Source organism: Teleopsis dalmanni, chromosome 1 (assembly GCF_002237135.1).
Source record: "Teleopsis dalmanni isolate 2A chromosome 1, ASM223713v2, whole genome shotgun sequence".
In the NCBI taxonomy this organism is placed as follows: domain Eukaryota; kingdom Metazoa; phylum Arthropoda; class Insecta; order Diptera; family Diopsidae; genus Teleopsis; species Teleopsis dalmanni.
In genome coordinates, this window is record NC_051846.1 from 33,650,876 (window position 1) to 33,677,214 (window position 26,339).

The 26,339-nt window shown below is 29.0% G+C and overlaps 3 protein-coding genes across 3 annotated transcripts; 2 read left to right on the forward strand and 1 right to left on the reverse strand.

The window, feature by feature from the left end:
• The first annotated feature begins 1,231 nt into the window (after positions 1-1,231).
• LOC119679325 (puromycin-sensitive aminopeptidase) lies at positions 1,232-5,770 on the forward strand. Its single transcript, XM_038091613.1, has 7 exons — positions 1,232-1,273; positions 1,543-2,359; positions 2,447-3,273; positions 3,333-3,610; positions 3,684-3,903; positions 3,968-4,090; positions 5,000-5,770. The coding sequence occupies exons 1-7, from the start codon at positions 1,232-1,234 to the stop codon at positions 5,207-5,209; spliced, it is 2,517 nt and encodes an 838-aa protein (XP_037947541.1). The 3' UTR covers positions 5,210-5,770.
• Positions 5,771-5,779: 9 nt separating this feature from the next.
• LOC119666229 lies at positions 5,780-6,873 on the reverse strand. The gene is made up of 2 exons (XM_038075512.1): positions 6,665-6,873; positions 5,780-6,540 (listed from the first exon to the last, which is right to left on the reverse strand). Exons 1-2 carry the CDS (start codon positions 6,810-6,812, stop codon positions 5,798-5,800), a joined length of 891 nt encoding a protein of 296 aa, XP_037931440.1. The 5' UTR covers positions 6,813-6,873; the 3' UTR covers positions 5,780-5,797.
• Positions 6,874-7,492: 619 nt separating this feature from the next.
• Positions 7,493-26,139, forward strand: LOC119679333 (GATOR complex protein Iml1). Its single transcript, XM_038091626.1, has 27 exons — positions 7,493-7,705; positions 7,770-7,903; positions 7,970-8,149; positions 8,214-8,933; positions 8,987-9,229; positions 9,283-9,398; positions 10,007-10,178; positions 10,242-10,418; positions 10,478-10,667; positions 10,745-10,879; positions 13,215-13,316; positions 16,507-16,930; positions 17,010-17,184; positions 18,548-18,751; positions 19,221-19,298; positions 19,631-19,695; positions 22,579-22,692; positions 22,757-22,963; positions 23,040-23,137; positions 23,704-23,871; positions 24,887-25,050; positions 25,117-25,285; positions 25,337-25,449; positions 25,522-25,577; positions 25,647-25,749; positions 25,809-26,031; positions 26,132-26,139. Exons 1-27 carry the CDS (start codon positions 7,618-7,620, stop codon positions 26,137-26,139), a joined length of 4,626 nt encoding a protein of 1,541 aa, XP_037947554.1. The 5' UTR covers positions 7,493-7,617.
• Positions 26,140-26,339: the final 200 nt, after the last annotated feature.

Consider the following 26,339-nt stretch of genomic DNA (forward strand, 5'->3'; position numbering starts at 1 on the left):
TTTTCTAAGTTTATAGGCTTGTCAGGTTGATTCACTGGAATGAGACACTATTGTCTTTCAGTGTTTTTCGTACGTTGACAATTGCAAACCACAACGAGGCTTTATTTGAGCTCAAGTTTAATTTCATTTTTAAAGTCACCACTCTAACGTAATTTTACTATATATACACTAACTAATATCCTATAAAATACTATGTCGAAGGTCTCGGTAAAAGAATCTCTCTGGAAGTACTCAAGTTAACAAAACTGTTTCGAGATTGTACACACAATCTATAGTGAATTTTTAACAAATAATATTCTGAACAATCGCTTCACAAGTTTTCCAACAGTTCATTTCAAACAACTAATTTTAGTTTTATTATTATTAATTTTACCATCAGCAGAAATTAAACCACAGATTAGATGTCTATTGTTATCTGCTTGTTTTTAAGTAATTCTATATTTTATTATAGATGATATTTTAATAATACTATAAATGCGTTTGTCTTCTATCAGTTAATAATTGCAAATTGCGTTGAATTTTATTTAAAAATTCATCACTCCAATTTAACCTAACCTAACCTCTCTGTAACTAAATTGAAATAGATTCTTAGATGTATGTATTTCAATATTATCATTTGGGTATATAGTTAATAGTAAGTTTTAGTCTGCATAACAGTTGACTTCCCCACAAGTCTTTCATCCATGAAAGTTCTTCAGTTTCTAATGTCTTTCTTCTCTAAGTCTGCTTCGATGTCTTCAAGCGATCTTAATAATGCTCATCCTCTTTTTTTTAATAATATATAGATGAGCAAGCGTAATTTTAGGTTGCATTGTTGCGGATTTCCTTTTGGGTGTTTGTTTGATTCATACCAGTTTTCGGGATTTAACAATTTTAACAACATTTTCACTGTCTGTTACATCCTCGATTTTGTCAATTCTGTACTCGCTATTCCCCTCTAATTTTGTTTTAATCCATTTCTTGTTTTAGCTCCATTTCTTTATCAACTTCAGTCAATATCCAAGCTTCCAAGCTGTAGAATAGTATTAAGCAGATGCTTTATTAAGTATTATAAGTAAGTATTATTAAGTGTAAGAATATAAATCTTACACAGGTTTTGTGTGTATTCTAAATTTGGAATTTAAGCATAATTTTTAAAATCTAATGATTGAAAAGACAGAACAAAAACAAGTTGTAGCATCGAGTTGGAACAGCCTGTCATTTTTGATTCCATGAAATAATCATGGTATAAATGTCTGTTATACCAAAAACTCCTTCAAATTTAATGTCTAAGGTTAAAAATGCCTGATCAAAAAATTTATAGCAGCACTTATTAGTGTTATGTTTTATTTTATATTTATATATGTTTTTACATATATTATTATATATATAAATATATACATCATATTGTTATGTTATCTATAATATCAATATAAATTCAAAATTCTGTGTAAAGGTTATCTAAGGTTGGGAAAGCCAGAACTAATATCTCTACTTGTTAATATTTATTTTTAACATTATTGTTATATCTTAGTAACCATATAATTTTACGATTCATTTCAGATAACTGAAGCAACAAAAGCTATAACACTCAATGCTTCAGATATAGACATAAAAAGTGCAGAACTTATCATTGGCAATGACACAGTTGCACCAATAGGTATTACTTATTCCAACCAAAATGAGACGGCTTCCTTGTATTTTGCGAAGGAATTACCAGTAGGAGATTCTGCCCTTTTGACAATGAAGTTTTCTGGTGAATTGAATGATAAAATGAAAGGTTTCTATCGCAGTAAATATTTCACGCAATCTGGTGAAGAGCGTTACGCAGGCGTAACACAATTTGAAGCCACCGATGCACGCCGTTGTTTCCCATGCTGGGACGAACCTGCTATTAAAGCTACATTTGATATAACATTAGTTGTACCAGCAGATCGTGTGGCATTATCTAATATGCCCGTCATAGAGGAAACAACATCTTCAGATGGCTTGCGTCGCTTACGTTTTGATCGTACGCCTATTATGTCAACTTATTTGGTAGCTGTAGTTGTCGGTGAATATGATTATGTAGAGGGGAAATCTGAGGATGGAGTTATTGTACGCGTTTTTACACCAGTCGGCAAAAAGGAACAAGGATTGTTCGCTTTGGAAGTTGCAACCAAAGTTTTACCTTATTATAAGAGTTATTTTAATATCGCTTATCCATTACCAAAGATGGACCTCATTGCAATTGCAGATTTTTCTGCAGGAGCCATGGAAAATTGGGGTTTAGTCACTTATCGCGAAACATTTGTACTTGTAGATCCAAAGAATACTTCACTTATACGTAAACAGTCAATAGCTTTAACTGTAGGACATGAAATTGCACACCAATGGTTTGGTAAGAATATATGATGCTAAAAATAAACACTTTATAATAATATATTGATGATAATTGATGATAATAATATTGATAATAATTTTATAGGTAACTTAGTTACAATGGAATGGTGGACTCATTTATGGTTAAATGAAGGTTATGCTTCATTTGTAGAATTTCTATGCGTGAATCATCTCTTTCCGGAATATGATATATGGACGCAGTTCGTAACGGATATGCATACGCGTGCTTTGGAATTAGATTGTCTTAAAAATTCACATCCTATTGAAGTTCCAGTTGGGCATCCAAGTGAAATTGACGAAATTTTTGATGAAATAAGTTATAACAAGGGTGCTTCAGTTATACGTATGCTGCACGATTATATCGGAGAAAGCGATTTTCGTAAAGGAATGAATATTTATCTAACTCGTCATCAGTATAAAAATACCTGTACTGAAGATTTATGGGCAGCTTTACAAGAAGCTAGTTCTGTACCGGTAGCAGAAGTAATGTCAACATGGAGTAAGTTACAAGGTTTTCCAGTAGTTAGTGTCGATGCGATACAAAAAGATGATAATAAAATGGTATTGAAGTTATCGCAAAGTAAATTCACTGCTGATGGCAGTAAACCAGTTGAAGATTACACATGGGTTATACCAATTACTGTCTCTACATCAAAACATCCTGATAAAATTGCTAAGACTTTCTTGTTGAACAAAAAAGAAATGGAAGTTGTATTAGATGATGTGGGTCCAAATGACTGGATAAAAATTAATCCCGGTACTGTGGGTTATTACCGTACGCGCTATTCTAAAGAGATGCTTGAAAAATTAATACCTGCTGTAAGTAATATGGAGTTACCACCGTTAGATCGTTTAGGTTTAATAGATGATATGTTTGCTATGTGTCAAGCTGGGCAAACTAGTACAGCTGAAGTAAGTTAAAAAATCACATTAAAATTATATTAGTGATTTTTATAATCTTTATCTTAAAGGTACTGAAACTAATCGATTCTTATCGTAATGAAACAAATTATACAGTATGGACTGCAATTACAAACTCACTTTCAAATCTGTACATTTTAATTTCACATACTGAACTTATGGATTATTTCAATATATACGGTGAGAAACTATATCGGCCTGTTGCAGATCGTTTAGGTTGGGAGGCACGTGAGGGTGAAAGTCACTTGGATACGCTTTTAAGAAGTCTTGTGTTATCGCGATTAGTTTCATTCCGTTGTAAGGATGTTATTAATGAAGCTAAAAAACGGTAATAATAAATAAATATATTAATTAAAAACAATGACTAAATATACATATAATGTATATTTAATATAATGTAGATTCCGTAACCATATTGATGGCACCGCTTCTATTCCTGCCGATTTACGTTCAACTTGTTATAAAGCTATACTTCAGAATGGAGATGAGTCTAATTTTAACGAAATGTTGAAATTATATCGCTCAACTGATTTGCATGAGGAACAAGATAGAATATCGCGTGCCTTAGGTTCAATGTCAGATGTTGTACTTTTGCGTAAAGTTATTGATTTCGCTATGTCGGTACGTAAAAAAATATATTTTTATTCAAATAATTGTTCATAATAGTTGTTTTAATATTTCATAGAGTGAAGTTCGTGCTCAGGACTCTGTATTTGTTATTGTTGCTGTGGCGGTAAATCCAAAAGGACGAGATATGGCTTGGCAATTCTTTAAGGATAATAATCAGAAATTACTAGAGCAATATCAGGTATGCATTGACTAGTCTCACGTACATCAAATATAATTTAAGTATTAATAACTGGAGATACCATATAACAAACTTTCGTCTCAAATAGCAAATTTGCAATAGGAAAACCAAATTTTATTGTATCGCAGTATAAAAATATATTGATCTTATAATTCAGTTTAGCTGAAGGAACTGTAAAACATTAATTGGTGTAGTGACAGATCACTGTCTGGAGGCAAAGTAAACTCTGAAGCATCTGCTGCGTAAGTGACCGGCTCTATCGAGAACTCGACAAAAATACTTGGGGGCTGTCAGTTTTACAGGACTGGAGCACATATTTGAGATTTTTGTTGAAATTCTAATAAAATTTGCTAACAACACGCGCATCCTAAGTGGTGCACACTATTGTTAAAAATTAAAATTCTGATCTAGTTCGCAATAGAACTTAATGGTCTATGCTTGGCTATTTTGGTCTGCCAGCATAACCTAACCTAACCTATACTTCGATTTTATTACTAGTTCTTACACGATCTATATAATAATGATTTTACATAATAAATGAGCTTACTGTTTATCTACTATCTATCATTATTAGAAAATAGTAGATACAAGATAGAAAAGTTCAAATATATGCAGACATTTCTACGCAAGTTGCGCCCTTTTCAATAAGAAAAAATCATTCGATCTGATTATAACATTTTGGCTCGCACTAATATCACTTATATGGTTGAAATGTTGATACCCATCAGCATTAGCTTATACCTAACTGCTGATTTGTTAAGTAGAAATATATCTTTCAAGTTACTAAAGAACGACTTTCACTGTGATTTATATCTCCTTTATTCTTTTTATGAGTATGGTAGAAATCAGATTATATATTATTATATATTACAAATATATTTAATTATTTATTTTTTTAAAATTTTTCAGGGTGGTTTTCTACTTGCACGCCTTATTAAGTATTTAATAGAAAATTTTGCATCGGAAGAGAAAGCAATCGAAGTTGAAAAATTCTTCAAAACCAAACAATTCTCAGGAACAGAACGTACCGTCTCGCAAGCCGTGGAAACTATTCGTCTAAATGCAGCATGGCTACAAAGGGATCTAGATTCATTGACTGCTTATCTCACAAAGCAGTAACCAGTGACCAGCGACCAGTTTAATATTTATATAAGAGAGAAACTTTACTTACACCAAAGTTTGGAACATGAAATACAAATGAAATCCTGCATAAATTTCTTAGGGCCTTAATGTTAGGTGCACCAGATTATAATATAACTACCACGGACCAGTGAAATTTTTACACATATTTTGTATAAGCGCAAATTATTGTTTTATATATTTTGTGCTTGTTTGCTTGTTTGATAGCTTTAATATTTCTTATAAAAGTGTGTCTTGCATTAGTGGCTTTGACAATTTGCCTTTACATATTTTTCTTAAAATTTATTATTTAGTTTGCCATGTTAAAGTATCGTTAAAATATTTTAAAGACTTATAAAATAATAGCCTCGTTAAGATTTGTTGCAATTGTATCCATTGCATTTACATATAAATAATAAATATCATTAAAACTATAATAGCATTTAAAAGATTCACAAAAATATACATAAATAATCATGTATAGGTTCATTATATAAAAATTCATTATATACATAATTTATGTATACAAAAAAGGAACTTAATAAATAAATCGTTAAATGGCAAAACAATATAATCTTTATTGAATATTTAATTACTCTCTACAGCTTCAGCTTCGTGCAATTCATTGACCAGTTCCAACATTTTACGTTTGAACAAACGTTGACTAGATTTACTTAATGAGAGAATATCATCAACACTGCCACGAAAAAAATGCATTAATTGTGCTTCTGAACGTTCGTGATCTTCTCGTTTTATGCCTGTCAACTCTAAATCTTCCATGCTTGGACGGCTGTGTTGAATATTGTTTTCATTGGAATCTGAATACTCATGTGTTGGACTATTATTAATGTTAATGCAGGCTTCCGATAAGAACAGATCAACATTATCGCTATTTTTCTCTTCTCTTTGGGATTGCTGTTGGACTTCCTTTTTTATAAATTTTTTGTTATTATCTTTAGTTGGAAGAGTTTGTTCCAGTTCTTCGAGAATGTATTCGAACGAAGGTGGGTTTTTGTATAATTTTTCGCTGGAACTGTTGTCGTGTCCATAATATTCAGCAAGTGCAGCATAATCGTCAGGTTGCGCTGAATCTTCAGAGAACTCATAAGCATAAACTTTATCATCATTACTACATTTTTTACGTTTTCTGGTATGTTGAAGTGCATCAAGTGATGGAAGTAGAAATTTTATTTGGTCATATAAATAAAAGCGTTTTCGTCCAATAATAAGGCTGTTTTGCTCATCAGCTACTCCGCGTTGATTGCTATTGGATTGTAAGCTGCGTATAAATCCAGTGCGAACATTACGCCACTTTTCTTTGCAAAAGTGTTCTATAGAAAATTAAATTTAATATTAAACAAAAATTACAAGTAGAGTCTAAATTCTAATTGCTTATATTAAAAGAAATTTTATAATTTTTATAATAACATAAAACGTAACATAACGTTTACTTGCCTGCTTTTCCGACTTCGTCTGAGACATCTTGCCAAGCTCTTTCAAGTTTACAACGCTTTGAATAGTCATCATTATACACATTCCATAAACATTCACGTGCTTTAACCGCATTTATTATTTTAACAACCATTTCAATTTCCCCTACCATTTTTAAATAATTCTCGTTTTATATTTTCAAAACATAAACAAATGATTATCGCGAAATCACAATCACAACTAATACTGAGCAGGTGCAATTACAGTGCATTTAAAACTGTACGTTTATAAAAAGCCGCTGTACAAATGTATAAAATAGAATATATTATATTAGAATTGGATTTAATAAAATAATGATGTAACAAATATTAATTTACAATAACATATTATTTTAATTTAATAATAATTTTATTATAACTATATTTATATTTAATTTTGATAAATAAAGATCGTACGTATGTATTATAATCTAGCTATTGAGCTTTCTTATCTATCTTTGGTTACTAAAGTGAGATATATGCTATTAGTCCGTAATGAACTATATACCAAAATCCAGTTGCTATTCTGTAATCGTACATACTGTGGTATTGGTCGACTTAGAACTAAGTAAAATCCAAAAAGTATGAAAGCAACATTAGAACATGGTACATCGATTTTATTATTCTAGTTAAAATTGATCTACCAATATTAATAATTTAAAAGTAAAACGCGGGACTAAAAATATTCACTGTAAATTAAGAGATATATCGATTTTGTGTATTATTCACTTAATTTTATTTGCATCCAATAAGTAACCACAATAAAACTTTAGGTTTGATGCAGTCTGGCAACTATATAAGTGGCAACGATTTGTTTACTTATCAGCCATCATATGTTTCTGGTGTTTTGCGAATTTTCCATTTAGTTAATTTTTACAAAAAAAGTGAATTATAAAATATAATTATGAAAATCAAATAATAGTTAGTAATACGTGAAAAATGCAGTACGGCACAACAACGCAAAAGAATTTTTTGCACAAAGAAGTGAAGCTGCACAAATTGCACACGCACACAAAATCTTATAGTGGTTCGTATCTATTGTAAATCCTATTAATTTTTCCTTTTTAATAAAAATTTTGGTAATCCATAAGATGCTGATTTGGTGCTAAATCCAAAAGAACATCCTGATGTTAAACTGGGAGATGTGGTGGAAGTTTTTCACCGTGAAGATGAGGACTGTGGCAGTCGATTGTTGTTGCAGATAACAAAATTCAATGAAGGCGACGTGAGTTAATAAAGTTAAATTTTTTTAAGCAAAAAATATATTAATTGCGTGTTATAATATTTATAGACCAACTATAAAGGAATCAGTATCGAATCGGGTATAGCACAACAATTTAATCTTAGAAAATATACTGATGTAGTTATGCGCCTTGTGAATGCAGCAGACGTAGCATTAGATTCTATTGAAATTACATTCAAAGATCAGTATATGGGTCGATCTGAAATGTGGCGTCTTAAAACATATTTAGTAAGTATAACATACATATAAACTGTAGTAAATACTTATAATTATATATTGTGTTATTTTGTAGACAAATACGTGTGTTTATATAAATAAAAAAATTGATTTTAATGATATGCTTATACGTTGCCAAGTATATGAGATGTGGTCACAGGGTGAACGCGTTTCCTGTGGTGTCATTACTGAGGATACGAAAATAGTGTTCCGCAGTAGCACATCAATGGTTTATTTATTTCTACAAATGTCTTCCGAAATGTGGGATTTCAATATACACGGCGATTTATATTTTGAAAAAGCAGTGAATGGTTTTTTGACTGAATTATTTCACAAATGGAAAAAGCTCGGTTGCAATCATGAAGTAACAATTGTACTATTTTCTCGAACATTTTATGCTGCAAAATCGTTAGATGAGTTCCCTGAGCATATGAGAGATTGTCTACAGTTGGATTATAAAGGTCGATTTTATGAAGATTTCTATCGTGTAGCTATACAAAATGAACGTAATGATGACTGGTGTACTGTATTAGCTCAGTTACGAAAACTCTTTACATCATATCAGAGTACAGTATTGCGTTATCATGAGCGCGAAGGTATAAGAATACCACAAGCTACAAACTCCACAGCTGCACAAGGAAATTTCTTGGAAGTGCTTAATATTTCTTTAAATACATTTGAAAAACATTATTTGGACCGTACATTTGATCGTACAGGACAGTTATCTGTTGTGATAACACCTGGTGTAGGAGTTTTTGAAGTGGATCGTGAGCTTACAAATATCACTAAACAAAGAGTATGATTTTGAAATATTGTTATTTTATTTTTGTAATAATTTTTTGTATGTAGATTATTGACAATGGCGTAGGCAGTGATTTGGTTTGCGTTGGTGAACAGCCGTTGCATGCTGTACCACTACTAAAGTTTCATAACAAAGACACCTCCCTAACTTCTGCTGATGATTACTCTCTACCACATTGGATTAATTTAAGTTTTTATTCGACAAACAAGAAGATCGCATATTCCAACTTTATACCACGTATAAAGCTGCCACCAATTATAGCAAATGCAACCAATAATGAGGAATATGATGTAAATAATATTAAATATAATATAAATAAAATAACTTTTGGAATGTTTTGTAGGAAAGTGAGAAAAATTTTTTAAGTTGTAATCAATCAGAGTATTTACATAATTCATTATTCGATTACGATGCTTATGATGAACAGATCTTTCAACCACTACCAGCTCAAGGCACTTGGTAAGAAACACTAATCAATTCAAAATATAATTAAAATATATATTTATATATATTATATGTATAGTATAATATATAATTTAACAGTGTTAAATAATTATATGGCTATTTGTTTATTATATTTTTTATTTTTATTTATATTTTACCACATACAAGAACAGCAATTGATTTTGTTTTTCAAAAGAAATTTAATATTGACATGAATTCAGACCTATTTAATTTTGTATTAGCTTATCTTTGTTGTTTGAAAAGACAAGTGGCTCCGGGGCTTGTATCCGCCCACTCTAAGTGACAATTCATTTTTGTAATTGTAGTTATTCGTCTCATTGTTATATTGTCTTCGAGAAACTCCGCTTAGTTTTAGGGATTGATATGCGGTACCTAAATATTTGATCCTAGATATTACAAGTAGGTTGAGCTTATTGATCTGACATTATTCTATCAACAGTTTATTCTGGATGCTGAAGTTATAGTTTGTGCTGTCGTTGACTGACTTTATTTTGTGATGTTTTTTGAACACAAAATAACATATTTTCTTTGAAGAATTATTATTATAAATTTTTTTTGTGTATTCATTTTATATAAATTGTTTAATATAATATTATTTTTAGTTCCTTGCAGCGCATAATACGTGCGAAGAAGACTTCAGTGCCAAGCTTAGAGACTTATGCATATCGAAATAATGATTGGGATAATTTAACTCCAATTAAAATTCCTAGTTTACGAAGAAAAATGTCTGATCCTGATATACATCATGGCACTTCAGGCATGTTAGCATCTTTGGTAAGTTAATCTAACGCGATAATAAAACTATTCATAATAAAACTATTCGTCAATCGCTTTTAGACTGATACGATAAATCTTTCTGAATCACTTGCTTCTGATAACAAAGCGCGTAGATCTATTGTATCTATAGCACCGATTGTACGACCAGGACGTGCCTTAATAAATCCATTTGATCCATCACATGTTACAATAAAATTAACATCAAATCGTCGCCGTTGGACACATATATTTCCTAAAGTAAGAAGCAACCAGTTTTATTTTTTTTTTATAATTTTACATATCATATCCTTTTTTAGGGCCCTACTGGTGTACTTATACAGCAACATCATTATCAAGCTATACCTGCAAAACCAGCACTTCCTATTAACAATAACAATGAGAATGAATATTCCTCAGGTTTTAATTCTTCTGATTATGATCACACATCGAATTGTTCATCGTTAAACAAATCGTATAATTCCAATCATAGCGAAGAGAAAATTGATTGTATGTAAATTATATTTAACAGTATTGAATTATTTGTTTTTTGTTATTTATATTATAATTTATTTATTTGAATTTAGTTACAAAAAAACGTAATAATTCACTTTTAAGTACAACAAATAATGGACCTCTTATAAATAGTGCAGTGCCACCCTCAAAAAGTTTCTTATGGGGTGCTACGGGTGAACAAGAATGGACTCCGGCAATAACGACAGGTAAGTCTAAATGTTTTCCTTCTTTTTTTGTTACCAAGTTTTTAATCATATTTAATTATCAATAATAAATAAAAAAGTTAAATTAACTTTTATAATATATCCACTAAAATACTCCATTTAAAACAAGCTAAAAATTATAACATTAAACAAGTTAAAGCAAAATATTATATATTTAATATAGTTTAATAAATTTTAAAAAAACTTAATTAATGTTGAAACTTTTTCTTTAATGCCAAATTTCCTGTCCACATGTGTTAATGTTATACAGCTTTTGTCATATGTGTTCATATCTTTTCTTGCAATTATTGCCTTTTGATTAAAACAGAAAAGGTCAATTGTATGTCTCTTTTAAGAACAGAAGAGATCGGTTTACATAATTTTTTTGTGGGTAAAATGGAATAGTTATAAATTTTTCAAGTTCGCATAAAATAACTTTACAGACAGTTTTACGATGTACACTTAATTAAGTAACCCTTAAGTGTTCGATAGTTAAGTGTACACTGCAAAATTGGCCCTTAATGTATTTAACTTAAAATAATTGTTAAATAAAAAATTTGTGTATTAAAAATTTTTCGCTATAATAATATTAAATTATTAAATAAATAATTTTTTTTATTGAAAAAAGTATATAACTGTAAATTAAATATAAACTATATAAAAATTATTTTAAACAATAATTAGGTTAATAATAATATAATTAATAAATAAAATTTTGTGAGCATAAAAAATTCATAAAAAAATGTATATAAGTATATAAATAAGTATATATTTCTAAATGTTAATGATAAAAAGTAATCTAAGACTATTGTTAATAATTTTTAATGCGTACGAATTTTAGCTTCTTATTATAAAATATGTATGTATACAATTTTATTTGAAGTTTATTGATTCTAGGACATTTACATATAAATAATTAATAATTAATTAATACTACAATCATATCTATAATTTAGTTTACATTTTTATTTTTAATAATAGCTGCGTTTCAGTAAACCATCGAACAAATTTCTTTTGCTGGTTCAGCTTTTTACTGAAATATTTATCAGATGCTGTTTTTTTGTTTAAGAGTCTATGTTTTCATTTGTTGCTTGTTTGGATTCGTCCTGAACGGTATCATTAATTATGTTTCCCACATGGACAATTGAAAAAGGCAATGTCCTTTGAATGTCTTTTTGGGTTGGCAAATAAAAAAAAAATATAATGCTGTGTCTGAAATTGCTATTACATATTAATTTCGTTCCTCATTTAAGGTTTCTATTTAATAATAATTTTGTCAATAGATAATAATAATTGGTCATTAGTTAAATAATCAACTTTTTAAAAAATATATTCTATAATCATCATCATGACACAAATATAATGACGATACAGTTAATTTAATAAATGAATTCAGAAGCATTTAAAAAATTTAAGGAAATTCTTATAAGAACCAAATGAACTTCAATTAAATTAAATAAAATTAATATATAATTATAAAGATATACTATTTGCATAAAAACTTATAATTGAGCAATTTTATAAAGTATATATTACTTATATTTTCGAATATTATTAAAAATTAATTTATTTTTAAACTGATTTTTAATCAAAACTAATATATCTTATTAGCATTAATTATAAAATATAATAAATACGTACAGTGAAAGCTTTTTTAAAAGGGCGTTATTATAAACGGACATATTCCATTACCATGAAATGTTGCTAATCTCTATCCATTGTTTATATAAAGTAAATTATTTTAAACTATCTGTTCTCTTAGTTGGAGAGAATTGCTAGTTGCACCGATGTCCTCTTAAGGGAGCTCTCAATATACATATTAACTTATATACAGTATTAAGAATAAGAAATGTTTTAGTTACAAGGGGGTTAGTTTAGTTTTTAATAATATAAAAAATATTCTGCAAGTTTTTAAGTTTAAATAAGAAAAATATTAATATAAATAATTTTATATATTTCTTCATAATTAAATACATACAAATGAAGTAGTTAGAGTACTAAAAACTCAGAAAAAATGCTTGCCAATCTAAAACAAATCACGTATCATTAAAGGAAATGTTTTATTAACTCATTGAGTATCGACACAATGCAATATGCAATAACATATAATTTATTATATATTAAAAAAAAATTAATAATTTTAACTAATTATTTATTTTTTTGTCTTTTCTTTTATATAAATTTATTATACATATATGAAAATTGCAAATTAAAAAAAATAAAATAATTTAAATAAATAACCTTACCTGCATCCTCAACCACAAACAACCACGCTACATAACGTATTTTTGGAATCAAATAATGTTTGTTTGCATTTAATTAAACATTTTTTATTAAGTGAATGCTATGAATACCAGAAAACATTTGAAACCCATTGTTGAAACTGATCAGAAAGGAATTACCTGTACAGACGCAGACGGAGGTGGAAAAATTATAATAGGTTTGCAATAGTTCAATTCAGTAAAATTTCCTTTTTTTATATAAACACACACACAAATAATATTTGCACATTAGTTTAAAAACAGCTTTATTTAAAATTTTATATATTTTTGGGTTAATCAATTCATATTGTGCAAGAACTTCTATTAAAACTATATATATTTAAACCAATTATGAAAATGGATAACCATTTATCAAAGGAAAACAATATCAGATTTGGTGCTACTAGTTTACAATGATTTTAACCTTAGGTGTAGAGGTAAGTAATTTATTAAGTATCTATATCTATTAAATGCTCACCTATTGATTGTTTAAAAATTATTATTAAACACTTAATTCGTTTATATAGGATTCAGATTACTTTGATATAGACTTCTTCTTACTTGCAACTGATTATGCTGTCTTCTTATTTGATTTTCTGATTATCCGCATATGATACACGTACACTGATCATATGAGGTATACTTGCAAAAATAGTCTTACACTATAGATTAGTATCTATTGCCTGAATAGAAGTATGAAGTTAATTAGTGTTACTGAATAATTCATCCCCTGACTCTTTAAACTTATTATGCTATCGATTATCGAATTTCGAGGATTGAGTTTATTAAGTTCTAAACTTAATCATATTTTCTAATTCCTGGTTTTGCAAACATGGTCGCTAACCAATATATGAATGAATTTGCAAATAACGATAATTACTCTATACGGTGTTATATATAGGAAGGGGAGAGAGGTTGTTTTGAATATTGAAATATAGTATTGAGTAGTATAGAAATAATTGAGATATATATAATAACATATAGTTATTATATATTATGTTTGAATAAATTTTTAAAAACACCTCCTTAAATGTGTCTCTGCATATGCTTCTATCCGTATAGATCTCCTATCACCGGTATCTCTTGTAGAAGCATATAGCTTATTAACTATTTACCTGTCATAGATTACTTTATTTATTTATGCGTAGAATCTATATTAATGAGATGGAGTTTTAATTTAATTTAATATCAATAACTTAATAATAGATTAACATAGAGCCAGTAACTAATGTATGAGTAAGCTGGTAAAAATACTGATTACCCCCTAATATATCATCAATATATCATCCCTTAAAAGGGATCTTTTGGATGAACATTTGAATAAATTACTAAATTCAAAACAATGCTGAATCTAATTATATTAAATCTTGTTATTTGACGTTCAAGATAAAAATATTATAATAGAATTTAGTCGGATTTTTGCGATTACCAACCAGACCAACTAATTGTGACCTCTCTGTGATGTATAAACAATTAACTAATTAACTGTTTTCATACGTTTTTCTCATCTACTATTTTTTTGTTAGTCATACACAAATTTTCTATACTTGCAACGGGTCAATGAAATCAAAACTATACTAAAGGTAATTTTCGTTAATATTGTTTATTTGTGTCCATGGTAAAGGTAGCCGTTGCGGAGATCTATATAATATAGTAGATAACATGAAAGAGATTACAAATATGTATATATGTGTTAGGATTTAGGTAAGATTTAGGTAAGGCAAAAGAGAGGTGAGAGGCGGATCGAGGAAGGGTAGGATTTCGATTGACCCTTGGTCAAGCTAAAGGGACTATATCAGAAGTGGTCGTAGTAGTAATTAATCCGCTTTTAGAATTTGTCAAATTGAACAGTTATATGTAAAAAATTTATATTGTTTAACTCTTTTCAATAGAACAGTAAAATCAAAACACCGTCTTAGCTAATATTCCTGATTCTAGTTTATTGGTGTCCTAGATCAAAACACTGTCTTAGCTAATATTCCTGATTCTAGTTTATTGGTGTCTCCTAGATATAAACAACAATTAGCTAGGTAGGTATGTTTGGATGTCTGGTTCCTTTGTGTTGGAATGGACTTATTAAAGCAAAATTGTTCCATTGTAATAGCACATCATCTCATTAAGACGACTGATAAAATTATCAACTATTTTATAAATTAATTTAATTGTTAATTTCATAGATCAAAACTTCTTTGGCAATATCTAATATATCGTCCAGTTAACACTAATATAATGATTCCAATTAGATATTCAACAGTTTTTGCTTTTTCGCCAGTGTTCTTGCTGTTATTTAATGGGTCCTTTCCTCTTCTCGCCGTCAGCGCTTTTGCAGATATTTTAGAATTTTCTCTTTCATCTCATCGCTAGAACTTCTGGAAGTATTTGATATTTCATTTTTCTCCTCATCGTCACGACTTTTGCATTAGTCATTGTAGGAAAAACCCATTTAATCGTTTAAAAAACAATCGATGTATATCTAAAATTACTGAACATGATCGCTTTCTCTCTCTCTCACAGCACTAAATGTGATATTTACGAAGTGAAGTACGCAAATACTGAATTTTTTAACCCACACGCTCATTGTAGAATTTTTGAATTTTGTATAATTGAATTTTTATTTAGTATTATACTAGATATAATAAAAACAAAAAAAAATATATAATAAAAAAATGTTTATGTAGTAAATTGTACCAATAAATTTTTAATATCAACATGTATGAAGCACCCATTTCATCAAAATGGAACAGGACTCATACGAACCACACGTAATGCATTCATCATTATTAATCAATGTCAGAAAATGCAAACTTTTTATGTGTTACTAATATAAAATAATGGTGAAACAGTCAATCGGAACTGGATAAGTGTGTGTGATATAAAAACCATTGATATATTAATTACAATAAATTAAATTTATTTTATACCTATCCAGCTCTGAACAGGATAACAAATTCTCCCATGCAATTATCATGCATGCCTAACTATTTGCTTTAATGTATGCATGATCCTTAAACCTACATAAATCGCTGTAATAATTAATGTTTGCTTTTCATTTTAATCTTATATTATTATGCTAATGATTTTCTTAAATTTAAAGAAATGTACAAATATATATGAAAATATAGTTTTCTTTTTCAGCTAAGATTTTTTTCTTCTATAAGTGTTTCCTTTATTAAAAAGGCGTTGGCTACTTTATGTTTCTGTTTAAATTTTGTTTAAGTAATCGTGTATTGAGTAAATGTGATGTTATCACCTTTTTCTTTGTAATATCTTTTAACTTTAATAAAATACCCCATCTCTAGATCTAAGACAAATGTTAATATGTTTCAATTTTTTCACATAATTTTCCAAAAAAAAAAAAAATATATATAGGTGTGGATTGGAAGTCCCTATCAATTCCTGCTTGTCTGCCGATCACTACAGATTACTTCCCTGATAAACGCTCTTTGCATAATGATTTTGTGATATCCGACTACACTTTATTACCCGAAGACGTTAATCTTGATTATGCCAATAGTCGTGCCATATATCGTAAACCATTATCAACTGAAGAAGTCTTTAGAGAAATAGTATCACAACGTCTTGCACAAGGGTTTCAATTGATTGTTTTGGAAGATAAAGTTACTGCGCCACAACAAGCTCCATGCTGTGGCGGTCTGAAGCAGAAAACTGCCTCCGTACTGGGTATAAAGCCACCAATGGAAGTCACTAAAGAATACTTATTATCAATTGGTAGAATATTTCATAAAATTTCTTTAAATGATTCTGTAATAACTGTTACAGGATACAGGCCAAGGTAATATAAGTCAGCATATATATTCAATATTATAAATATTAAACAGTTAAATTTTGATAATAATTTATTTTTATTGTAGACATCCTTATCCACCCATTAATGTTGATTATCGATATCGTTTTCATGCGCCCCAGCATGAAACTTATGAAATATCAGGTGTGAACTTTACCACAGAAAAATTGGAGAATTTCAATTGGAATTATATGGATCATTATATATGTACGCGTGGTGATACAGATTATCCACTAATGGAGGTTTGTGTATTATATTTATGTAAGAGATATAATAAAATTGTTTAGGTGCATGTTATGATTGCAGTCACGTCACGGCAATTCTTATTGCTTTCAATGCGAAAAAAAAATTTGACAATGAAATAAATGGTAGATGTTATATGCTGAGTGCTTCTTGCTAAATTGAAGACATCCCTGTACATGTTTTTGATCTAGCCTGTGCGGCAAAACTAATAGGCTCACTTAAGGTTCTGAAAGTGGGCCTACTGCAATAATAAAGTTTTAAATTCACGCTAGCTGGAACGGTTATATCATTTGTAAATATTTTGGCACCTTCTACCATATTAGATTGACAAAGCAGATGAGCAATAATTTCCTCTTCATATTCTATAAAAAGATCAATATCAATTACAAGTTAACTGAAGATGTCATATGTTGGGTGATTATTACCAAATGGATTAAGCTCTGAATGTAATATCTTGATTCAAAAATTGATACACATCTTATAATTTTTTTTTGTGGGTTAGGAGGTGGAATGCTTTATGCACCGCCAAACCGACGGAATAGTGTATCCGACTACAACTGTATAGTATATGAACTAAAACACTCTTCTTTTTCGGGATTTCTCCACCCGAGACCGCTTTACCATCACTTCGGGGTCGATCCCTTATAACTTGGCAATCCATAACATATGCTTCCGTAGAATATGCGTCCAGGCCCCCCACTTGTGATCTGACTTCGAAAATCTTCAGATAGCTCTTCGTTTTAGATTAGTTTGAGTACAAATCTATTTTTCCCCTCAGCACGTTTCCGACAAATTGTGTGATTTTGTTCCAATTTTCTGCTCATTCTGTCATTTTTTCAATGATATTCTCGACTATGAGAAAGAAAGCTGTCAAAAACAATTTTTTATAAAATATCCAGAAGCTATTCATTTTGAAATTCAATTTAATTTTATATCTTAGTGCTGTTGAGATTTTTCTTCTTCTTCTTATTTGACACTACAGTCCAGTGCGAATCGTAGCCTCCTTAAATTTTGCGTAGCAGGTGTTTTTTTCCGATGCGAGGCTGATAAAATTGCTGTTTGGTAGCTAGAGAATTTCCCCTATGCTAGGTGTTTTAAGGTAATACCGCCTGTGCTCGGTCGCCAGAGCCTCGTATGTGAGATAAGGATACATCAGGTGTCGGTGAGGTTGGTTGTTGAGGAGGCTAGACTGTGTATTCGCATCACTTTCCCATTGGGGCACACACTTCTGTCGCTTGCATCCCTGCTATTGAGATTAATATGTTTTAAAATCGATTTTCTATACAATTTTTTTTAGAGAGATATATTCTATATATAAAAAAATGATTATATTTTATTTATTTGGGTTTCTATTTATTTCAGAATCTAAAGTACTGGCGTTACCGTATGTATCTTCTGCCCAAGGATAATCCAGCCATGACAAAAATAATTGAATTAGGTTCGCAACGTTGTGATATTTACACAGACTTTCCGATAGACAATACTAAGCAGCAAGTCGATGACTTCCTGCGTTTGGTGGAACTGCACTTAAATAAATTAAAAAGACAAATGATAAGAAAGACACGCGTAAGATCAAATCAAATATTTAAACTTTATTGTTCTTAAAATGTATGAAACCCCTGCAGCTTTAAAGTTTTGTTTTTATTTTATTATTATTTGTTAACTCTTAATTTTTATATGTAAATTTATATGCAATTATATCAAGTGTTAGCTTTTATTTTTAGTTTAAACAAATTCGTTATATGAAATGCTTATATTTTAGTTACACTTGTTTTATTTACTTTACATATAAACTACATAAAGCTTTCTAATATTTTATACGTACATATAATATGCATATACAGCCACAACAGTGCTTACATATGTACATTTACAATAACTCTTATGTACGGAAAGATATACTTTTTATATTTGTATTTATTTATTTATTTTTTATTAACATATATATGTGTATTTTACCTTAACTAAAACTATAACTTTTTTAATCTTAAAATCGTTGTTGCTTTTGCCTTATGTTTGAGTTGGATCATTACAGGATAGCCCCACAGTCCAAAGTCATCTAACAAGAAGGCGTCACAGTACCAGCATAATTTCCAGACCTCCACCTAATCAGGTTCTCAACTTAAAAATCCTTAAATTTATTTAAATATTTTTATGTTCGTACATAAACAAATGCAATTGCTTTTTATTTCGGTTTTTATTTTAACTCAAATAATTAACAAATTTAATTTAATAACTAATTAAATGTATTCTGTCGAACTTTTGTAACAACTTGTCTTTTGTCCAATTTTTCAATAATTTGTTTATGTTTTTTTTCTCCAATTTAACGCATTCTCTAAAATAACTTAACTAAAGTTTTGTTATAATTAAAAAAAAACGAAAAGAAAAAACTAATGAAATTAATTTTATTAATAATTAATTTATTATTTTGTTGCCTGTATGCAGGGTTTGACAAATTCGCCATTTCGTGAACGCGTTGGAAGTAATCGATTACCAGAGAAACGACCCAGGTTTTTATAATTATTTAATCTATTTTTCTTTTTTTTTGTAATTTGCGCTCAAAGTTCACATAGTTTATAATTTGGTTAAGCTGGTATGTTAGTATATTAGTTGTTTTTATTATTTATATAATTACAATTTTTTTTAATTTTTGGTGTTGTTAAGGAAAAGAGTTTTTAAAGCATTTGTCAAGCATAAAACCATTTCTTTTATTTCATTTTACTTTATGCTTTATGCCACCTCTGTCAGCTTTTTTATATATTCTGAGTAAATTAATTTTGCCGCCTGATTTATATTTTTATTTAATTATTATTTTTTATATATATAATTTATTTAAAATAAGTTTCTAGAAAAGAGATTTAATTTTTTTTGCTTATAAACTAAACATATTTCACTTATTGTTGTATGTATAACATATAGTGCATTTCAGAATTACATTTCGACATACAGCTGTTTCGAGTATTACCAAATTCCCATCAACAGTGGTTTTGCAAATAATTCTTCTATTTAATTATTCCTAAATCATTTCTTGAGACTACAAGTACCAGGAATCGAATTCGTGTTCTGCTAAATTTAAAGCTCAGAGTCAGTGCTTGACTTTTATGTTCGCACATTTTTCTGGAGTTTTAATACTTTGCTGTGAAAGTTTTATTAACAAATTTACTTGCTCATAAACCAGCTGTAGAATAATTTAATTAATTAATTAATTATATTTTTATTTATAATTGTTAAATTTGATGACACTTTTGTTTGTAGAGGCATTATTTGTTGCATGATTTAGATATTCTTTCTTGTGTTTAGAACCTAATCTAGAAACGTAATACTGAGAAAGTCATGCTAATGTTACTCCCCGAGTCGTACGGGCGAGACCAATATTTTGTGAATATAAGTTATAATTTAAGGTAAATTTTTTTTTTTATTACGGGTTAATGAAACAGTATTCTATATTTTTGTAATTAAACGACGTTCTTTTAAAACGATTTTAATCATTTAGATATAATTATTTTTTTTTTAATTGCCCATTGTTCAGTAAAAACCTTTATTTACTTATTATAGAATTTTTTGGTATAAACATTGAAAAACTAATGCAGGCTCTTTGCACAGTGTCTTTTTAAATAATTTTTACTTCAACAAGGGAATGTTGGAAATCTTAAGATCAATTTAATGGAGTAACATGTTACAAAGGTCTGAGCAAATAATAATCTGACGATACAATGTGAAAACTATATTGTGAATGTATCACCAATTCCCAGTCCAAATCCCTTATTTTATATATTAACAAAAAATAAGTATGACCTAGTGTTGTTTTGATGAAATTCAAGACATTTTGTTCTGAGTAATTTCGGCTACTTTCCTTGAATATCTTCCCTCTTTCCTTTATAATAAATGTTGGTTGTGGGAAGTTATATATAGTTATATATATAGTTATATATATAGTTATATATATAGTTATATATATAGTTATATATATAGTTATATATATAGTTATTATTGTTGTAGCGTTTGTTATTATTGTTTTCTGCCCTTGTTGGGAGCGGTAAATAAAAACTTAACATTGATTTGGAATCTTTGTAATCAATGTTGTTGTTGTGGTTGTTGCAAATCGTGAAGATCTATAGAACAGATAATATGAAAGGAATTAGAAATACGTATGCTTAGGTAAGGATATGGTTACGTAAAGGAAGTGTGAGAGGGGTGAAGATTGTTTAGGAACAAGATTGGATTGGGGTTGGATGTAATTTTAATTGAAGTTAAACTGAAGCAATGAGGAAAAACCTACAAACAGTTTAATAGTTTATTTTTATTTCGAGGCTGGGGAACAAAAAATATCTACACACACCCGCAGAAATGTCTTTCTGTGGGTAGTGTACGGTTCGCGCTAATCGCTGACATGCTAAAAAACTTCCCTTTCCAGGATGAAGTACATGATGAGTATCTCAATCTGGTTAAACTGCGTTTATCAAAACACACTCGAACATAAATTTTAATAAGGAAGAAATTCTTAAATCGCATATACACAAATATTAAAGAAGATTTTATAACGTCTGCAGTTGCAATGCTTGTCAGGTTTGTTAGTTCGTATGCTTCCATACTAGAATATGTTAATCTACGTAATCATACTAAATTTGGTAATTTTTTTGTGTACTCAATTATATATTTCTTTTCTTTCCTACTGTTTTTGCACCTCTATTTGAAGAAGATATCTTCAAAGGCCTGTTAAAACCACCATAACCCAAGTTGATTGTTTGCTGAGAACAATCAGTTACGGTTGGACGATTTTTGAAGATCATATTCTCATATGAGTTAATATAATTTAATGATTGTATAATGTTTAAATCAATGTACACATTTTTGAATTGGTTTATAGTACCGTACGTATCGTTCACCTGTTTTTTAATGTAAACGTTGCTGATTTGATGAAATCAATTCGATTCAAATTCGGTTTGCAGTCCTTTGGGAAACTATAAAAAACAGGGTTTCATCTTTATTTTCTTTAGTGAATGAAAACTTTTCTAGAAACTTATTGTAAATTTTTATGCCAGCAAATTTTTATATACTGCATTTTATTTTGTTTCTACATTTTAATTTGGTCTTTGGTTTTCAGCATGTTGCATCTAGAATAACTGAAAAGCATCATCCTATTTTTTATTCACCACAAAAAAGGTTGGTCACCAATTTAATTAATGAACTCATAAAATGGTTTGGCTTGAATTTTTGTAAATACATTAAACACAGCACAATTATTTTGGCTTCAATTTAAAATTTATTTACACATAACACATTATAATTTTAAAAATTCAAATTAATTTAATATTACTTAATATTAATTTAATATTTATCCATTTTAATAATAGTATTTGAACTTATTAAGCATTTTTCTCACACTAAATTAGTTTTACAACACGTCCTGTGCCAAAAATAGATCGAGGACGTATATCACCAGCAGCGGATGCTGCAGCTATTGCTTTAAATGCTGAACTAGGTAATCGCGATGATCAGGATGATGGGTAACTTTAGCATAATTTGTTGTTTACATAATTATTTATATATATATTATATTTGTTTCAATAGCTTTATAGCAGATGTAAAGTTACGTCCAAATGCCAATCTAAGCGAAATATTTGAAGCAATGAAGCATCCAGTAACTGGTGTTGGCTTCTTCTCACAAACACCGAGTCTACCATCTTGCACATTTATATCATATGATGCTCTTCTTTGGCTGAAAGCACGTTTAGATAATACTAGAAATCCTTTAGATATATTAGAGGCAATGCGCAAGTATGTTTGAGTTTCAATCGATATTATTTTATATATATAATAATATTTATAAATTTTAAACATATTGTTTTTATAGAGAAAAAATGATTTGTCATGCTTCTGGAGATTGGAATAAACCAATAATACCTGGTTTTTATTTATATTTTGTAGCACAACAAGATACTACAGCTAAAGGTAATGCACAAAACAATCAACTAAAAGTAGGTAGGTTATACCGGTGATCTCAAGGGATCTACTTAAGCTATATGCCCATTGTGTTATCATATAATTAAAAACTGAAGAATTAGAACCTTTGACAAAGTTTATAATGCTATTTCGGGGGAGGTCTTGCAGTTCGTCAAGATCCTCAAAAAAGAAAGTCTTTAAAGTAATAAGACGGTGCCACGCATGTACTGGACAGAAAAAAAGCAGATTGAACGCATTTTCATCCTCCGCTTCACAACTGCGGCAGGTATGATTGAAAGCGAGATTTAGTCTTCTAGCATGGTTACCTAAAATACAATCACCTGTAAGTAAACTTACTACAAGACTGATATCTCTTAGGTGCATCCTAATAAGAGAGTTTGATTTCCTTTTATTGGAGCGTGGCCAAATTGTATGTATAGATGCCTGCATATCGTTGAGTCTTCCCATCTCTTATTTAAAACCAACTGAAATATGAAATACTAATTTTAGATTAGAATATTTTATTTTCATTTTTATGTAACTGGTATTATTATGTATATTAATTTTATAAATAGATTACGCTAAACCTTTGAACGACTTGAGTGCATTTGAAAATGAGTGGATGGAAGTTGAAATTCAAGGGTGCAATCACTTATGGATGGATGAACCTGTACCTATTAATGTACCAAATTTCCTAAGAGATGTTCCTACCTCACAAACATGGACTGAATACTGTCTTAATAGTAAGTAAAAATGTATATGTAGTAATACATTAGGTAGGCATATTAAGTATATGTGGTTGTATTATTCGCAAACACAAACAGTATACTGCCTTAATAGAAAGTAAAAATATATATATAGTAATATTTTATGTAGAAAGCAAAATGAAAGGAGTTTTGAATCTTCTTCAAATAGCTAACAAAGACGTTTTGATTTCATATTCCACATAATTTTTTGCAGAAAGTTAAGCATATCTGGCCAATAATAATGTTGAAAATATCGCTGAGTAAATCAAAGAATAGGGTGCACATAAACATAATAGCTGGCTGACATGTACTACAAGAACAGGTGTACTAGCTTGGCTTTATGTCTTTCAATAGTTCAATGAAATTGAATTTATCTTAGATAATTCTGATTTACTTATTTGGACTAAGTCAGAGGGTTTACGTTTGGAGTATGGAGGGCATGACCTAACCGCTCTTGAATAAAAGAAAGACTTCATTCTTAGAGTATATTTATAGTTAAAGGGTAAATTTTGAAGATATTTGTATACCAAAAAGTAGTCAAATTTTTATCGTTCATTTTTGAAAGTGATATAATATAATTAAAATATAAAGGATTAACAACATCCAGTATATTATTTTTATCTTTTATATTATCTTTTATAGGTATATTATCTTTTATAAATAACATTTTATATCTTTTATATTATTTTTTTATATTTATATTTCGCACTATATTCATCACTTAACAAATTTCCAGTAAAAATGTTATATGTATATGGCAACTTTGAATTATGATCATCTAATTATGACCACTCATATGGTCAAGAAAACTGATGTTTCCAGCCTACCTATAAACCCAGTTTGCATTGTAGCATATATAATAGGATTGATGTAGTGTTTTACGAGGTTTGATTGTGGCTCCAAAAACAATCTAGTAAAATATTGTTAAAAATAGAATCTTGATTAAATAATTGCTGTCTTAAATTATTTTTTTATCCTTTTATCTTTTATCTATTATTACTTTTATTTTTAGAAAAAATATATCGCCATTCTCATCTAGAAATTGAAGTGAATCAAAAAAGTGATGATCGCGTAGAGTGGGGACATGTAAAATATCATACAGTAAATCAGCCAGGATTTGCATTTGAAATCGTTGTTGAATGGGTAACATCATCAGGACCAAGAGTTTCAGATCTGGTATATTATTTAAATATTTTTACTGATTTTTATTAAATAATATTAACAATAATTTTATTACAATAGATTAATGGTTGGATACGAAAAGCAAATCAATGTGCTTCATATCAACTTATATCCGTGCCAGCCGATCCAATGGCTGAACCATTTACTGAAAAGTCTGATCCATTACGTGGGCCAATTTTTATACCCTTAACTACTAATTTTGACGAAAATAATGGCACACTTTTTGAAGGTATATATTAAAAATTATAGAATTTTTATAAAAATACATTTTTTTTTTTAGAATTTTCGGAAGATAGTAGAGCTGACCGAATGCTACTCTTTCAAGAAGCGATTTTAGCACGTTTTGGTTTTCTACCTTGTGTGCTACAAAAGAAATTTTCGTTTAATAAAGATGTATGTATTCAATTAAAAAACAAAGTTAATATATAATTACAATATATTTTCTTTTTATTTTGTATATTTTAGTTACCGAAAGAATATCAATATGTTCACTGTTCGGGTAACATGTTCGTACTCATACGGTGAGTATATATTTATAAAATTTTAAAAAATATAAATTTAAACTATTATAATATCTAATTATATTGTAGTTGTTCTAAAAATAATTATCAAATCGAATCTCCAAGCCGTCAAGAAGTAAATGTTACCAGATGTGTTTATGGTCATACTAACAATACGAATGTGCCCAAAAAGGTAAAAAAAATTAGTCATTATTTGGTGTAGTATTTTAATTTTTTGTTTTTGTATTAAAGGTTGGTTTTCTCTGGGCATGGAATCATATGATACCAAATAAAAAATGGAAATCTTTAGTTATAAATAACACTCACGAGGGTGAATTATTTCAATTAAGAATGCTTAAAGATTTTCGAGAATTTTGTTCAAATCATGATGAACGCTTATCGAAATTTTGGAAAAATTGTCAAGAGCTAAAAAGGAAATCAATTAAAATTGAATACAACAATAATATTAATAACAATAACGATGTAAAATCCAAAATTTTATAAGACATCATTGTATAAAAAATCTTAAACTTTTTTATACATTTATTTTGACTGTAAGATATATTGTAAAATAGCCGAATAGATTTTTTACTGCTGATAAGTTTAATAAATATGTTATATATTAAAAGGACTGAATTAATAAAACTTAAAAACACAATGTATAGAATTATTATTATTTATTAATTATTTTTATTAAATTTAATCAATATATTAACTCTACCAGAACGAAAGATTCGGTTTTGATTTGATTTCGTATTCTATTGTTGAAGTAAACGAATACTT

Coding starts and splice junctions, on each gene's coding strand:
- LOC119679325 (XM_038091613.1), top strand. CDS start 1,232: ATGTCTGTTATACCAAAAACTCCTTCAAATTTAATGTCTAAG. Junction 3,611..3,683: donor ATTAATGAAGCTAAAAAACG/GTAATAATAAAT, acceptor AATATAATGTAG/ATTCCGTAACCATATTGATG. Junction 3,904..3,967: donor TTATTGATTTCGCTATGTCG/GTACGTAAAAAA, acceptor AATATTTCATAG/AGTGAAGTTCGTGCTCAGGA.
- LOC119666229 (XM_038075512.1), bottom strand. CDS start 6,812: ATGGTAGGGGAAATTGAAATGGTTGTTAAAATAATAAATGCGGTTAAA. Junction 6,541..6,664: donor AGACGAAGTCGGAAAAGCAG/GCAAGTAAACGT, acceptor AATTTTCTATAG/AACACTTTTGCAAAGAAAAG.
- LOC119679333 (XM_038091626.1), top strand. CDS start 7,618: ATGCAGTACGGCACAACAACGCAAAAGAATTTTTTGCACAAAGAAGTG. Junction 16,931..17,009: donor GTTACAGGATACAGGCCAAG/GTAATATAAGTC, acceptor TTTTTATTGTAG/ACATCCTTATCCACCCATTA. Junction 25,051..25,116: donor GACCAAGAGTTTCAGATCTG/GTATATTATTTA, acceptor TTATTACAATAG/ATTAATGGTTGGATACGAAA.